The 16,500-nt window shown below is 38.4% G+C and overlaps 3 protein-coding genes across 3 annotated transcripts; 1 reads left to right on the top strand and 2 right to left on the bottom strand.

Annotated features, from left to right (window-relative positions):
* The first annotated feature begins 1,856 nt into the window (after positions 1–1,856).
* On the top strand, positions 1,857–5,445 carry elovl1a (ELOVL fatty acid elongase 1a). The gene is made up of 8 exons (XM_074689282.1): positions 1,857–2,226; positions 2,956–3,051; positions 3,152–3,342; positions 3,459–3,539; positions 3,631–3,687; positions 4,167–4,272; positions 4,388–4,527; positions 4,783–5,445. The coding sequence occupies exons 2-8, from the start codon at positions 2,991–2,993 to the stop codon at positions 5,089–5,091; spliced, it is 945 nt and encodes a 314-aa protein (XP_074545383.1). The 5' UTR covers positions 1,857–2,226; positions 2,956–2,990; the 3' UTR covers positions 5,092–5,445.
* Positions 5,446–6,802: 1,357 nt separating this feature from the next.
* Positions 6,803–9,638, bottom strand: LOC141804690 (cell division cycle protein 20 homolog). Its single transcript, XM_074689281.1, has 11 exons — positions 9,530–9,638; positions 9,193–9,401; positions 8,964–9,106; positions 8,783–8,879; positions 8,594–8,698; positions 8,178–8,374; positions 7,998–8,092; positions 7,675–7,912; positions 7,415–7,540; positions 7,184–7,301; positions 6,803–7,088 (listed from the first exon to the last, which is right to left on the bottom strand). The coding sequence occupies exons 2-11, from the start codon at positions 9,377–9,379 to the stop codon at positions 6,910–6,912; spliced, it is 1,485 nt and encodes a 494-aa protein (XP_074545382.1). The 5' UTR covers positions 9,380–9,401; positions 9,530–9,638; the 3' UTR covers positions 6,803–6,909.
* Positions 9,639–10,937: 1,299 nt separating this feature from the next.
* On the bottom strand, positions 10,938–14,675 carry LOC141804455 (uncharacterized). Its single transcript, XM_074688890.1, has 6 exons — positions 14,231–14,675; positions 13,159–13,341; positions 12,785–13,042; positions 12,237–12,335; positions 11,882–11,899; positions 10,938–11,541 (listed from the first exon to the last, which is right to left on the bottom strand). Exons 1-6 carry the CDS (start codon positions 14,292–14,294, stop codon positions 11,456–11,458), a joined length of 708 nt encoding a protein of 235 aa, XP_074544991.1. The 5' UTR covers positions 14,295–14,675; the 3' UTR covers positions 10,938–11,455.
* Between the last annotated feature and the right edge of the window lie 1,825 nt (positions 14,676–16,500).

Raw genomic sequence — 16,500 nt, 5'->3', positions numbered from 1 at the left:
CTTTGGGGACTCATGTGTTAGGCAATCTGGCCCAGAGAGACATGCATATCCACATTCATGGTCCTTGAGTTCATTCGTTCCGTCCTTCACATCCAGAGGCAGGTTTTCAGTAAAATGTTCACAATCAGCTCATTGAGGAGACTGGTATGTCTCCAGGGTGCAGTCTATTGTATGTTGCTGCTGTTTGGCAGATAGTCCACGGACAATGTTGTGTTGTTTTATTGTTTTTCACGTTATGTGATTAATTCTGCTTCTACTTAAATCACTGATTAACTGTCACAGGACTGTGGAGAACAGCGAGTGTGTTGTGGTGTGTGGTGATATAGTCGATGAAAAACAGCTGACCACATGGCTGGGCACAATGACACAAAGTCTCACACATTCAACCTGAGCCAAAAACATGTCAGTGTGCCAAACAATTTCACATTGCACACATGCTTTGCACATATACAGTGAATGATGAGAGTATTGTATAGTGGGATTGTTTTAAATAGAATATTAAAGCTTTAGATAGGGTGACGGCTACTGTCCAAACTGTTGGCTGCAGGTATGAGTTTGAGACAGAAACACTTGGTGTTCTAACATCCCCCTCTTTGGTGCTCAACAAGTGAAACTGATCTTTATTTTCATGTTAATGAGATCTATTTGTGGATTTTTGCTGAGAGTCACACCTTCAAGTGACCGCATAGTCACCCCCAGTTAAGTTTTGGCCTGTTTTAAAGCACACAGAATACAATAAAACTAAATAATTAAATACAAATGTGTAACATGTAAGCATTAAATACAGATCCTGTTTGCTTTTTTGTTTCAGCTTTTGATAAGGAACTGACTTTGGTATGAACTAGTTGTAATTATTTTTGGAGATCACCAGTAAATTCACTGGAATTTAAGTTCTTTTGGAAAATAAATTAAAAGAATTAATCCTGTTTCTCCATTTTTTAACTAAAATATTAAATCAACAATGTGAAGACTAAAAAGGAAAGTACAAAATGTGCTTTATGGAAGAAAAAAATAACATTTACCTTTTAGTCATTGAAATTAGCTAGGATACCAACACAGATGATGTGCACTAACAAACACTGATTCAGTAAAAAAGACTTTCATGCTTCATATGGAGAAGCTGTAACTGAACATGTAAAGGAAAAGTCAGTATTTACTTCAGCTTTTAGACGTGTCTGCATCACACCATCACACCGTCACTGAAAGGCCTGTAATGCTAATTAACATATCAGCAGCCAGCAGTGATTCCTCCTTCTTTCTCTCTCGTGCACAGATTCCTTTCATTCCAGCCCAACGCTCAAGTTTAGGAGGACACCTCTCATGACTCGCGCCCATCCTTGTTGCCGGTGCTTGGGGAACAGGTAAAACCAGAGGCACAGCAGGGCTCGTCATCATCGCTGCAAGGGTTGGACAAAAAGCCCTGCCTTCTGTGCAACGACACAGAGGAAGGGATGGGCAACACTTAAAGTGCAGCAAGGTTTGTGAATGTGTGGAACTTGAGGCTCACCTTTGGCCCAAATCATGCTTTGGGAACAATTTGAACAGAATTTATTTGGATTATTAAGTTTGGCTTTGATTGCATCTTCACTTTTCACCCATACCATTTTCTTCTTGAGACTTTTTTAGTCAAAGTCATGATCATAGTAGTTTCATCTTCCACTGAAGTCTTTTTCACCTTTTTCATGTTTTTTGTTCATCATTTTAAGAGTTTTGGCCCTTGGATGTTTGTTTCTTAAACAGGGTCTGTAAATCTCAGACCCCTACCCATGAAGCACCATTGATGAGACGGTCCAATCACAGTCAGGTTGAGTGAATTATGGGAAGGTGGAGCCTAGCACTGAAACAGGGTGTGGTCCTGAAACCAGCAAGGTCTGTAGTAGTGCCCCAGGGTTTAAATTGAGCTGAATGATCCCAGCCTCATAGTCATCATAGCTGGCCTCAAACTTTGTCTTATCTGTTATTTCAGCTTTCTCTGTCACGCTTTCCACATTTGTTGAAACTTTCAGTTCTCCTGACTGGATTTTAGGTGAATGTGTTTTTTACACATTTGAGGACAGCTTGGGGTTAGCACCCACAGACTAGCTTTACATGTATGTGGTTTTCACCTGAAGCTCACTGGTGTTGCTGATCTGCTGGATCCTCTGGTTTGAGAGCTGCCTGCCTCGGCTGTGCAGCTGCTTTCCTCACAAACAGGAGTGAGACCTGAGCACTGACTGTGCTCAGCAGGTTAGTCTCTTTGTTTCTATATTGATAACAAGTGTATTTCTTTTAGCAGTTCCCCAGCTCATGTATGACGAGTACTCTCAGCTGCTTCTTTAAAAATGGCTCTTTGATTGCACGCCGGTTGGACTGGTGTTGTCTGCCAGACACACCTTCCAGTTCATTGCATTGTAAGATTTCTCCAGATTAGATCAAACATTTGGACACTGCTGCTCTTAATCAAGTTTGTTTTTTAGTTTTAGGTTTGTATTCCATGAAAGTTCATGATCTTCTAATATCTGGGTTGCTCAGTTGTTTGGCTTTGCTGCTCATAAGGGCCAGGTTCTCTGTCTCACCTGTTTGACTTGCTCTGTTAGTCAGCAGGAGAGTATTTCATTGTTTTTAGACTGACAGCAGATCCCAGATGTTTCACAATCCATCATAAAACATTCATATCTGCTGAAACATTGTTTTATTTTTAAATCACTTGGTACTTCCACGTGGTGGGGATTTCTGCTTTGGCCCTTTAGCTTTAGCAGTGGTAGAAGCCTCTGTAACAGATTATATTTGTATTTTTTCAAACATGGTTCCTGAGAGCACTTTGGGTGTTTGATGAGCCTGTGCAGCTGTCTCCTGTTTGTTCAGTGTGTGGGGAGAGCAGGTGAACAGGTCCTTTTGTAGCCCAGCCAACCAACAAACGGACCAACTAACCCTTCTTTCATCACCTCGATTAAGAATCTTATTTTTATTTTTCAGGCCTTTTGATAGAGGGGAAACCAAAAGCAGCCAGCATGCTGCGAGACGCTGTAACAAACCTTGTGAAATTCCATGATTATCTAAAATCAAGAACTGGTGAGTGTATCTTCATCTATAAGTGGAAAAGTTTGAGAAGGGAGTTTGTGTTTATGCAGACACAATGATAGGTGTATTTTCTTTCTCCTCTCACGCCTAGATTCGCGGGTTAAAGACTACCTGCTGATGAAGGACCCCTTACACATGACCTCCATCCTGCTGACGTATGTCGTCTTATGTGTGCACGTTGGTCCTCGCCTGATGGCGAACCGCAAGCCTTTCGGTCTCAACTCAGCTATGATCATCTACAACCTCAGCATGGTTTTATTGAATGCCTACATAGTGTATGAGGTAAGAGAAAAAAAAACTAAACTAGACTAAAAATACAGATGATAAATTTGGTGACTGAATTTACCAGAGTGCTTGTGAAAAGTTGTAACAGCTGTTGATGTGTTTGTAACACCCAGTTCATGATGTCAGGATGGGCCACCACCTTCACGTGGAGATGTGACCTGATTGACACTTCATCAAGTCCACAGGCTCTACGGGTAAGCCGGGGAATTGTTCATATTTGCCTCAAACACAAAAGTCTGTGCTCACACATCTAAAGCTGAAATATTTCTCCTCTTCTTTCCTCAGATGATTCGAGTGGCTTGGCTGTTTTACTTTTCAAAATACATTGAACTTCTCGACACAGTAAGGACTGTTCTTCTCTTCAAACATTTTCTGTCTTTGCCTTGTTTGTGACTTTTTCACTGGAGAAGCCCAACAGGGGGCTTTGATTATGCAGGGTTGGCACAAAGTTTGAACACACACATAGGAGTAACATTTATTTACACTTTGTATTTATGTCAATCATATCCACTTCAACATTTAGCAAGAAAAGATGGTAGGCTGAGGTGCTTATTTCATAACTAAGACAAAATAAGATGACAGAGTTGCTCCATCCAAATCTTTTAGCTGAGTATGACTTCTGTAACTATATGAAATACTGACAAAGGAGATGTTGTACTTTAAAATATGAAGAAAGTAGCCTGATGCAATTCAGAACAATTTTAGGGTGGTCAATTCTTGACACTGCTTCATATTCCTCTACATGCACACCTTTTCTTAGATTGTCTGATTTCTTGTGATTAACTATAAAGTTACTTCAGCTTGGTCTACTCTTCTTCCAGGTATTCTTTGTTTTAAGAAAGAAACAAAGTCAGATCACATTTCTTCACATCTTCCACCACTCCTTCATGCCCTGGACCTGGTGGTGGGGAATCACACTGAGTCCTGGTGAGCACGATGTCCACTTATCATGTTTGATATAAAACCATACTTTTCATGTATCAGGAAGGTAAAGGTGAAGGGCTGATTATTTAACAACCTCCTGATTTCGTCCTGTCTTTAGCTGGAGGAATGGGCTCCTTCCATGCCATGGTGAATGCAGCCGTCCACGTCATCATGTACTTCTACTACGGCCTCTCTGCTGCAGGACCTCGCTTCCAAAAATACCTGTGGTGGAAGAAGTACATGACAGCTATCCAGCTTGTATGTTTTTAAGATTTAAAAAAAAAAAAACCTATTAGTGAGTTCATTTGCAACAGATCTGTGTTGGATCCAGGGGCTTATCCAGACTGCTCTGACAGGGGTGGCTGAACTGGGGCACCGTAGATTTAAAACTACAATGTAAATGTTTCTTTGTGGAAAAAATAACTTGATATAAATCATTAATACTAATAAATTCTTAATGTTTTGATCAGGATTAGATTTTTTGATAATAGTCTGTCCTTTGTCGTTCCACAGACCCAGTTCGTTCTGGTCTCCATCCACATCAGTCAGTACTACTTCATGGAAAAGTGCGACTACCAGATTCCTCTTTGGATCCATCTTATCTGGATGTACGGTGTCTTCTTCTTTCTCCTCTTCTCCAACTTCTGGATACAGGCCTACATTAAAGGCAAGCGGCTTCCTGCCTCACAGGACAAACCCAAACTGAATGGCTCGACCAGCGAACCCATCAGCGTGGTAGCCAATGGGAAGCACCTGGAGAATGGGAACGTGCACAGTTACACCAATGGCAAAGTCGTCCTGGGCAAAGTAAAGGAAATCTAACACAGTGACTGGAAGCAAGAAGGAGGCTCTGAAGAGCTATATTAAATGTCATTCATCACAGAAGCGTGTCAGGATTAGGCCCAGATCTGAATATGCTCCATCTTAACCTCATAAATTCTGCGTTAGCCTCATTTTTCTTCTGCACACTCGTTGGTATGTGAATGGCATGTAGTGTTTCACTGGTGATCTCCATTCGCCACATTGTGTTTGTTAGCTGTTGTGAAAACTATTAACTGTGATGAACACTGTATGAAGATTGGTGCTCATTTTCTCACTGGTGGTATTTTTCAACTCAAGTTTGAGTCACATGAAACCTGACCTACACGATTGTTGAGCTGACAGGACCCCCTGCTGCTGCTGCTGCTGGGGGAGTATCACGTGGTTTCCACTGAAGGCTAGCACACACATACACATAACTGCAAAAAAAAGTTAAAGACATAAAAGAAAAAGATTGTAAATGTCACTAATTTAGAGTTTTTCTGTTTTTATTTATCTTTTGAAATAAAACAAATCTTAGATAAAGGTCTGTGTCATTTGGAAAGCAGTTATGGTGTGCACTTTGTAAGTAACATACCACACCTATCTTTTTTTTATTATTATTTTATAGAATTGTGGGAAAGAAATGTTATACTGTATATTACAGTATTGATGCATTTTGCATTTTTGCATAAGTTAGATAGTGACATATGCACTGTTGTTCTGCTGTTTGTGTTCATCCACATTAATCTACTCTGAGTTTTGCAACACTGTACAGGTGGCACACTGTGCATGAAGTCAACACAAGGAACTTTTTTTAAAAAAACTGTTACTGTTAAACTAATCTATGCTGTAGATGGCTGTTTCTGAGTATCACTGCAGAATGTAAATATTAATAAAACTACCAGTGTTTTTACTGTTTTTAATAAAATATTTGACAGTGAAAGGATTGCAGTTTTTAAATATATTTGCAACAAAAGATGCATCCTCGATCTGTTCTTAAGTTAAGATTAGCACCCCTCAGTGTTTCTTTGAATATACTGTTTGACCAAACAAAAATAAAAAAAACTCTACAGATGTTTGTAAATTCATTTCCGAATGCATCTTATGAAAGTGAGTCACTGCTTTTGATATTTTAGCATCACAAGATGTCATATTGCTTATTTCATGGAGTTCACTATGCAGAACCATAGACTTGATAATACATGGACATAGTCTCTATGACATCACCCACCTTTTCCTTAACAGGGGTAATGAAGCCAACTGTGAGAAGAGGCCATATTGGAGTTGCTGGATGAAGAGGTGGGTTTTGAATCTCCTTACTGAAGGCTAAAAGGCACCAAATCTTTCAGTCACATGAGCTGCACCTCTGTTTGAATAAACTAATCTCAATATCTTCTAAACCGCTAAGTTACAAAAAATAATAACAACAAACCATACAGGGTCTGCTGATAGAGAAATCAAGGATTCAGACCCAAGATGTTTGTGAACCAGTCTGTAAATAAAATGTAACTCTATAAAAGTCTGCTTTTTCAGCTTAGTGTATGTGGTTTATTGTCTCTCAACAGCCAGCCTAAAGCAGACACTCAAACTACAGCTTTTAGCACTTCTGCATAGGCTTCATTTTTTTGAAACCAAATGTATCCCCCAGATCCTGTCCTTTATAAAGAGTAGATGCCACAAATATGTTATTTAGGTAAACAACCAACAAACCAACAGAAGCAGCCAGTGGCCAGTTACAGCTATGGAAATCTTTATTGTGAAATAAATAAAACATTGCAAACAACTTACTCTGACCATCTTAAAATATACATAACATTGACATACATAACATAGATAGAATTATCTGATTGACTGATGACTGACACTACAAGTTGATTTGATCATCCTTTCTTTGGCCTTCTTCTCAACCGGATCCACCTCAAAGCACTTCCACAGACGAATCGTCTCGTCTGCTGCAACAGTTGCAACAGCGGAGCAGTCTGGGCTCAGGGACAGACTAAGAACTCTGTTCTCGTGGCCTGGAGGGAGAAGCATTCAGGCATTTTAGGTGGTTCAGCAGTGTTCCTTGTTGCCTTTGACATAAATCTTAAACAAGTTTAAAAATGTTACAAACCGTTGAGTTCTGCAACCCTGGTAAAAGAGGGGTATTTCCAGATCACAACATTATCATGGACAAAGCCATGAGCGGAGACCAACTCTTTGTGGTTGGGTGCAAACACAAGCGATGAGATCTAAAGGTAAAGTCATGTGGGATTAAAGGAGACACCTCCCTCCTATATGAGGTACAATTTCAGTTAATAGTTAACAATGAAATAAAAAAAGGTGTGTCAGAGTGTGTGGATACCTGAGACTGAGTGTCAAGTGAGCTGATGCAGGAGCCACTGTTTACATTCCAGATACGGATGTGACGGTCGTTGGTTCCACCTCCAGATGCCAGGATATTTGGCTGCCATGGACACCAGGCCAAAGCCTAAAATAATCAAATATGAAAAGGGATTCTCAAAAGGTAACCACTTGACAAAAGGTGATCACTTAAAAGAGTATCTGTGTCAGTTGAAGTAAATTTATACATGATCATTATGCTTCAAATATGAAGCAGCTCACCTTGACAGCTCCTTGATGATCATTAAAGCAGTGCACTGACTGAGTGCTGTTGCCGAGGCTACTCTCCTGCATTCGGGGCCATATACAAACTAAGTTGTCATTGCTTCCACTGGCCAGGTATCGGCCATCTGAGGACCACTGCAGCCCACACACCTCCTGTGAGTGACCAGTGAGTGTGGCAATGTGATGTTCTGAAACCCTCACATCATGATGATGGATGTGCCCTGATCTCGAGCCACTAGTAGAGTGAGAGTTGTCACAGTTTCAGTCCAACATTGCCACTGATATTGAAATTTTTCATACCAGGAATATGACACCTGTACCTCGAGAGAAGGTGGTCATTCCAACTTAGGCTGCCAACTCTGGAAGTATGACTAATCATGCTGCGCAAGTGCTTCTCGTTGTAAACATCCCACACCTAAGGAAAAACACTCAATTAAAAAAACACAAGGAAGCAGATATTTGAGTTCCCTCGACTTAGGTTCTGGTGTTAGTTTACTGACCTGAACCTTGTGGTTACTGGTGCCAATCGCTAAGTAGTTTCCATCTTTAGTCCAGGACAGAGAGCAGATGTAGCCCTCCTCATGCTCCATCTTCATGAGGAGATAGACGCCTCCTTCAGTAGCATCCGAAAGGTAAACACTGTCATGAAGTGCCACGGCAAGAACATTTTGACTGCTCCAGTCAAAAAGATTCAAATCTGGAAAAGTGCAGAAGAAAGGTTTGCTCAGTGTGCAGGAGTGACTTCTCACGAGGATCTAATATGTGTTTAAAAAACAATCATACATAGAAGACATACTACTGTAGTGAAAATCTAACCAGGCATCATCAGTAGTTAGTTGTGAATCTAAGATATAAAAAGTACCGTTGTCACAGAAATTAAAAAATATAAAGTTGAACTTTAAACCATCAAACTTACAGAAATCATTTCGCAGCTCAGGGGCATCCAAGATCCTGTAAGGAGTTGAGGAAATGTATCTTGTCTTTTTAACAGAGGCAGGAGTTGTAACCTGGCTGTAAAGGACTTTCAGAAAAAGTACCTGTCAGAACCAAAACAGTCAGCACACAGTTTGCTTGAATAAAAACTGTGTGGGGAAAATACCACTACCTTCTGCAGCATGAGTAGGCTTCCCTCCATGGTGAAGGATCTTTGCTTCTTCAATGTTGTATCCATTCAGTGACACAGACCAGGCCTTCTGGTTTTCCTTTAGAGACACAGAAAGCCTAAGTAAGTAAAATTCCTGGTTTGATTGAATAAAGGCTCATAAGTCAGCTTGTATTAAACTTACCGATGTCGCTGCCGTGTAGAGTGTCTCCAGAGGCTCATTCTCTTTTGAGAGCAGGAAACTTGCCACATCCATCTGTTTGCTGTGTCTTGAGGGAATGTAGCGGTCTCCCCACATTTTAGAAGGTGATGGTTTTTTATTTCTGCCTGTCAAGAAAATGTAAAAATAGTTATAAGCAAAAAATGAACCCCCAGAGTAATGTTGAGTCTAATTTTTTTTTTTAACACATTACCTGGTGTTTTGCCTGGCGTTTTTGATGAACTTGAAGATGTGGCAGGTTTGCCAGGAGACAAAGCAGTTAGGACAGATTTGCTGGAGGAGCTAGCTTTTCTCTGCAGTCTTGCAGTGGGACCGCTTAGATTGGGCACATCTAGCTTCAGGATATTGTGAATGTCATTCTCAAACCCAAACTGTGCCATGTTGTTCACACTTTCATCAGACCTGTTCACCCCGGAAAACAAGTGTTAATCTGGTGTACAAAGGTAAAGCAGATAATGTCTGGTATTGGTTAGCATTTACTTCAGGATGGTGTACATGTACACATTTTTAGACAAGAAAACCGGCCTCACCTCTTTCAAATAACATAAAATGCACACGCTCCGTCAGCGTTTCCCTCACTACTTTGATAAAGTTGTAAACTCGCGAAGATGAGGCCACATGGTTTAAATGGCTGGAAGGGCTTCTCTGATTGGTCGTCCTCCGTTGTCGCCACGGCAATGCCTTGGTACCGTCTCTGAGAGCGTTTATCTGATTGGTGCATTTTTGTACAAAGTGTTTGTGGTTGGACGCTTCATTCACCCTCTTGTCCAAAAACATACCGCCATCTATTGGCTAAAAAGAAGACTGTAGATGACTGTAGGTTAAAAAAATAAAATAAATAAAAGTAGGTTGCTACATTTAAATGTCTGCATTCAAATATCGAGTAACTGTTAATGAATTGTGAAAGATGAATTTATGGTCAGATCATCTAAACAAAAGCTTTAATTCCATAAGCTTAGAAAATAATCTAGCACTGCATCTCATGGACCTTCCTTATAACATTCTTAAATAAAACATACCAGGGGTAATCAAACTAACATCCACTCACAATCACAAGGTTAAGTTATCCTTAATTCATTAATACATCCATAAGTTAATTTCAGAGAGCAATAGCATTCATTAAAAGGCGGAAAAGGGTCTGCTATGATTGTTGTGGGGTAAGATTGATTAAATGATATGAAGAAATCATTCAAAAAAATTGAAAAGTGTTTTTTTAAGTCAATTCATGGTGTGTTTGGGAGCTAAAATGCTATTTTTGTGCTCAGATATCACATTCAATTGTTTGCATTGATAATTAAACACAACAAAAGCCTTAAAAAAAGCATTTGAGTATTTTTTCCTTGGTTTGTAAACACCTTGAGAATACCTACAACTACAGGCAGCAACTGTGTAAAGGACAGTTATTGCAGCAACCAGGGGGCAAAATTCCTTTAAAAAAAGATTTAATACATCAGATTGGCAACATTTATTCCAAGAGGTATGGGGCACTCACTTGATTTACCCTGTTATCAACATTTTGATCAGGCTGTTATCATGGAAGTCCCAAAAAGGAAAATATAACATGTTGGCTCTACACAAGCCTACTCGGCTGCTTCATGCAAATGCTATACCAAAACTCCTATCACATAAACTGCCATCCTGTATCAACATGTTTTTTGGAAGCAAAGGGATAACTTGAGACGCTATCTACTGGTGCCATCAGTAGATAAAAACAGTAAAACAATGCTTTATGGATGGTTTGCTCAAGAGTTCGAGAAAAATGTAGAAGGAAAAAAAAGGTTGAATTTAATGACCAACAGAGGAAATTATTGACCTGGAATATGAAATAAAGTATGTTGGCAGAGTGAAATACAGTAACAAAATAAAGCAGATAGTATTTTAAAGTATTTTTTATTTATCAGATTTTTAAAAACATTACAGCAATACACATGTAAAACCAACAATTTTATATTGCATCACAAATACATAAGTAAATATACAACCACTGGTAAAGAAACCTGATTTTAAGCAGTAATTTATTTACAGTCAGTAAGATATCTAATGTCACCCTTTGCCCTTGTACATAAATACTAGAGACAGAACATTTTCGCTATACATTTTCATTCACACAGCTTACTGAAAAAGCTAGAAACAATGACTAGGGAAACATCTGCGGACAGTTATTGAAAATACAAAGATCTTTCAATAAAAGTATATTTCTAAATGTTTGTGTTTTTGTGTATTTATTAAAACCATAAAAATGAATATGAATGTTTGAATTGTGTGCATGTTTTATAGTGCATAAAACAACAAGGACCAGACTACACAGAGTAATCAGTGGACTTTTGGCAATGTGGCAAAGCTTTGGTTACATGCATCAAGCTGAACAAGAGTTTTTAAATCATAAAGTGAAAAATAAACACTAAATGTGGAGCAGAGAGCTCAAACATGAGCAGTCAATCACATGGAGCTTTAAATCACAGGGTGTGGTAACCGGATGATTTGATCTGTGAAGGCATTTCAGCCATATCCTGAGGATAATGTACAATCGAGCCTATGACACCTGCAATGATATCGAAGAGCACAGATAAGGATCAGAGAATCAAACACAAACTTATAAAAACATAAAAAATAAGTTGACAGTTCTTTTTAAGAGGACCATCATCCCTGTATCACCACTTGTCCTGCCAATTTTCTCATAAAACAATTACAGTCAAATTGCATTAACATTATCATAAAGTGAATCAGGGTCAAATGGCTGACATTGGACATTTTATAGCATGCCCATCCACAGGTTTTAAAATTCATCTAATGTTTAACTCTCTACCAATCTTCTACTGAGTCTGTTAGCAAAGAGGTCTAAAGTCAGGCTAAAAAGAAAAACAGCAAGGTTTTTTTCTTACCTCCAGGGTGCCTCAAACCTAGGCAGAGAGTGTGACAAAGACAAAACACATGACTATGCTTTACATTTCTCTGTGAGAGTGAGGCTCCATAACACAATCATGTGACAAGACACGTTTCAAAACAAACTTGTGCTGAGTTCTATAATAGTAATAAGTTTACTTTATCTAAAGCAGATTTAAAGATTAAATTGAATGTACTGTTTTCTGGCAGCATGCAGCACAGGATTGTGTTGTTTTCTTGGTGGTAATTATTTGCTGCATCATGCAGACTCATTCAGTTATGTAAGTAAGATTAAACAAAGTTTAACATGTTTTAATGCTATTCAAATTGGAAGAGAAAAAAATAATTACTTACCATGGTTCTTTGAGAGAAGAAGGCTGATTATGATAAGCCCACCAAATGCCAGGAGTGCCAAGACGGGGATCAGAAACTGAGGCAAAGGAATCCCTGAAACTAGAAAAGCATTGCAAAACATCAGCAAAATGCCAGAAAAGCTTGGCACTGGGAAATGTTTGGGTGGTGACATTCGACTTGGATATTAATCTTCAATTCTTTAGCACCCACTGTGTCATATGACCAGATGCCATCAGCTGCCTCTAGAATTCACAGCAATAAGCTACATATGGCTTCATTGTTGATCATTATGAATATCACAGGCAGACTAGATGTCAAGTAAGGGTGCAAATTAAAATGCTATCATAGAGAACATTACTGCGTATTTACTTTATAGATGTAGCTAATTATTTGAGTTTTTATGTGCGCTTCCTGACATCATTACAATCATTGAAGAGCTAGAAAAAAGTTACCAACAGATGTTATTTTGTGCATATTATAACTCTCAAACTCATTACTTTTAAAGCTAATGGCTTAGACAAATAAACTGTCAAAGTGAGAGTAAATACCAGGCGGCTCCTGAGAGAGGCTCAGTTCTTTCATTAGCTCCATGCACCCCTCTTGGAGGCCAATCCTTTCCATTCTTGTGCGCTGCACTTCCTGGTCCCACACCAGTTTAAGGGCCAATGCTTGTGGTATTTCAGACCTCCATGTGTCAGTGTCGTCCAGAGTCATACAAAGCTTCCCATCACAGAACACTCGATCAGTCCAGTGCAGTCGAGAACCCTCCAGCATACATTCACGAGAACGCAGCAGAGTTTGGTTGCCTGGTGAGTCAGATACATAGTACAAGATTAATCATGGGATAAACTCGGCTCAAGACTTTCTAATATGACACATATGACATTTTTTAACATGAAATCATGTATGATGATTTCCTTACTCAGAGCTGATGTATGATTTGCACCGATAAGAGCTGGAAGAAGCGAACTGACTGACATGCTTTTGATAATCCTGTCAACTTCCTGACTTGTGCCAGCTGGAGAGACGCCATTGAGTAGAACCTGCATCATGACCCCTTGATGGCCCACCACACCCCACTGCTGTACCTGTAGTATAATGGTATCTAGTGGGGGAGAGTAAAACACATGAATTAACTGCAGAAACAAAATAAAAATAGGGACCACAAGAAAAAAAATTATGCAGAATTCCTTCTTCATAACATGCAAAGCAACCCCCAAATGTTAGATACCCTCTTAAAGTAAAACTTCTGGAAGTTTTCTTTGCAAACCTTAAAATCAAAACCAAAAGTAACTGTACTCACTGCATTGTGGTGACTGTCTCTTTCCTGTGCATTTCAACATTTCTATAATGTAATCTCATTACACTTGTCAATTGGCAGAAGGTTCAACATTTCAAAAACAAGTGAGTTATCTCATAAACATTGAGCAAAATAGTAAATCATGGTTATAGCAGGTTTTTGCAACTTTAGGCTCCAGTGTATAGATACCTTTATTTTTTAATACCATGTTTGTGGATACACCTGCTTCATAGAAAACTGACAAGACTTCTTTAAATCTTTTTTTTTTCCACAAAGGACTGTTTTTGTTATAGGACCAAATACCCATGTCCAAATATGTACATGACATCATAGTAGTTGCAGAGTGAGAATATAAAAAGGCTGAATAATGTATTTATTTTCAACGGAAATCATACAAAGTTCCCTCTACACTAACAATAGTCTCATAAATAATCAGAGAGGGACCAACGCCTCTGTGAAGTGAAGTGTAAACAACTCTTCATGATCAGAAAACAGGATGAAGCAGGGGGTTTGCCCTTTCCTTTTGAAGTAGTTAAACGGTACATTTTTCTGCACTTCCGAGCATCAGCCTATCGTCCAATGAAGAGCAAAGGCGTCAAAGTGTCAAAACAAGCTGAATAAAACTAAATGTAACAACTCGTGGGCTCAAAGTGTGCGTGAATGAAGAGCATAGCACTGCGAAAGGACAACTTACCTACAGGAGTAAAGCCCCGCGAAACAGTGCACAACATTGGCAGAAGAATGCCGAGTAAATGCATCTCGATCGTTGCCTGTTCTCGGTTTATAAGCTAGCAGTGTTCAACCGTACACTCCGGAGTTAGAAATAGCAAGGATTCTTTTAAGCCATTTAAATGCAACTAGTGCACTACTTATACATCCCCCGACGAAGAAATTAACTTTGCAGATGCTATCGTAGAGCCAGGCAGACAGGTTAGGATTCCCCTCCACTGTACTCCCTAACTGTTTCACTTCGGTTTCACTTCTTACAGTCCTGTCCTCTCAACATATTTACGTCTATCTCGCCTCTCATTGGCTAGGCTGTTCAGCGTGTGGCCTAGAGGGTCGATCTTCGTCTACAATCAGTAGCTACATCAAAGCTAAGGAATTGTTCGCTTATGTACGTAAAATCAAACCTTATCCTTTACCCCAACAGGTGTTAGGAGTTAGCAAAATCAATGGCAGGTGTGGCAGCGCGTGGCAACAAGTAAAGATTTTCCGTTGTAATCTGTGGAAGAAGACATGCTGATTTGCATATATTAAGTTTAAATAAAGTACTAAATTTACATTGTTAGCTTAATATATTTAATCCATCAAAATGGCAAAACCTAATTTGTGTGAACATTTGATGCTCGTGTATTAAATGGGACATAATTGCTGTGGTTCAGCTGAACTACCTTTGCCTTCCCTGCATTTTTAATAAGTACTTCTCCTTTTACACAGGACCACAAATCATAAAGTAATTAAAGCAGCCAAAGTGAAAGAAACTGCACACTATATTGCGTTGTTCTGTATATTTGTTTGATTATTTATACTGTTAAATTTATGTTGTTTGTTTGAAGTTTAATATACAGCAGGGGTCTGCAACCTTTACTTTGCAAAGAGGGGTTTTGCCTTTGCTCAATTGAGTGAAAGTCATTCGAGAGCCAAAAGATCTACTTCATCTTCACATTAAGACAAAAAAATTTATAATCTATTAATTATATAAGCTTTTGTTTAGATAAAATTGTACATGTAAATTTTAAGTTTTTTTATTTTCAAAATAATTTACAAATTTAAGGAAAAAAAGAAATTTGTAATATGCAAAATTTATGAAAATTCAATTAGCTGACAAAAAAATAAAATTTAAAAATGTTCAAAATTTTGCTATTTAAAAAAAATGCTGAAATGTCATAAATTTGCAAAAAAAAAAAACTATATAATGCAGTTTCAAAATTTTGCTTAGTTTCAAAAAAATGTATATCTTTCTAAAATTGCAAAAAAAGGGTATTTACATGAAAAAAAAATCAAAAATTTGTTGAATCTCCAAAAAAAGGGGATTTTTTTTCTTAATCTGCAAAAATGTCAGAAAATGGAAATAAAAAAATTCTCAAAAAAAAATCTAAAAAAAATTAAAAGCTTTATTTCAAGGGGTGATGCATTTTTAGTACAAAATGTTTAATCATAATTTTACTTGTGTTTCTTTGTCTCAGTTTCATTAATACCCTCTATAAAAAAAACTAAAAAAAATATTTAAAAAAGTTATTTCAAAGCTACAAGGAGCCACTGCAAAGGAGTCAAAGAGCTGCATGAGGCTCCAGAGCCACAGGTTGCAGACCCCTGATATACAGTAACCCATACACAGTAACAGTTGGGTTCCGTAGTCAAGAGATGGCTAAGGACACTTTGTTAAGGTAATAAAAGTTACCCTTGTTGCAAAGCCCTGGGAAATTCTTTAAAACTATGCGATCATTTTGGATTGTAGGCTGTTATTACTTTGACTTTATAACATCCTTAAAAACAACTTTGTTTGCTTGTGTTTTCATTAAAAGTAGCTTATCTTGGTTACAATGATAATGCATTTTGTCAGTTATTACTCTTATAGCCTAGTTAGTTTTGTTGTTTTTTCTTACAATATCTATTCAAGTTAACAAAATGTGCTGTTTTCACAGGTTTGACAATGAAGAACATCTTGTTTTTATCACTCTCCTTATCTGCTTATCCAAGCATTACGTCAAGAAAGACTTCTATGTTCATCATATGTGAGATTAGGTGGACAAGAGGGCATGCTAATGGTCAGATGTCTCAAGATAGTGCCTACAATATCAGTTTGTTTGCTTTGATTAACTAACATGTGCAAGGTCATATGTTTATTTTTATGTTAAGTTTTGCTATTTGAAAACTGTTGTCGTCATCAGACCTCCAAACCAAGGGCCTCCTTCATTTTAAGCCATGTTCCTGAAATGGAAGGTATGCAGGGTAGAGTGG

This window comes from Halichoeres trimaculatus, unplaced genomic scaffold, assembly GCF_033239565.1.
Source record: "Halichoeres trimaculatus isolate MK-OKI-2021-1 unplaced genomic scaffold, fHalTri1.1 fHalTri1_scaffold_15, whole genome shotgun sequence".
In the NCBI taxonomy this organism is placed as follows: domain Eukaryota; kingdom Metazoa; phylum Chordata; class Actinopteri; order Labriformes; family Labridae; genus Halichoeres; species Halichoeres trimaculatus.
Note: the sequence above shows the minus strand (reverse complement) of the source record. Positions and strands in the feature narration are given on the sequence as shown.

Excerpts from the sequence above, each read along its gene's own strand:
- LOC141804455 (XM_074688890.1), bottom strand. The coding sequence starts at position 14,294 with ATGCATTTACTCGGCATTCTTCTGCCAATGTTGTGCACTGTTTCGCGG. Across the intron at positions 13,342-14,230 it reads GCGGGGCTTTACTCCTGTAG|ATACCATTATACTACAGGTA; the intron begins GTAAGTTGTCCT and ends CTCCCCCACTAG. Across the intron at positions 12,336-12,784 it reads CCTCTCTCAGGAGCCGCCTG|TTTCAGGGATTCCTTTGCCT; the intron begins GTATTTACTCTC and ends ATGCTTTTCTAG.
- LOC141804690 (XM_074689281.1), bottom strand. The coding sequence starts at position 9,379 with ATGGCACAGTTTGGGTTTGAGAATGACATTCACAATATCCTGAAGCTA. Across the intron at positions 8,880-8,963 it reads TCTACACGGCAGCGACATCG|GAAAACCAGAAGGCCTGGTC; the intron begins GTAAGTTTAATA and ends GTGTCTCTAAAG. Across the intron at positions 8,375-8,593 it reads TGAGCTGCGAAATGATTTCT|ATTTGAATCTTTTTGACTGG; the intron begins GTAAGTTTGATG and ends GCACTTTTCCAG.
- elovl1a (XM_074689282.1), top strand. The coding sequence starts at position 2,991 with ATGCTGCGAGACGCTGTAACAAACCTTGTGAAATTCCATGATTATCTA. Across the intron at positions 4,273-4,387 it reads GGGAATCACACTGAGTCCTG|CTGGAGGAATGGGCTCCTTC; the intron begins GTGAGCACGATG and ends TCCTGTCTTTAG. Across the intron at positions 4,528-4,782 it reads ACATGACAGCTATCCAGCTT|ACCCAGTTCGTTCTGGTCTC; the intron begins GTATGTTTTTAA and ends GTCGTTCCACAG.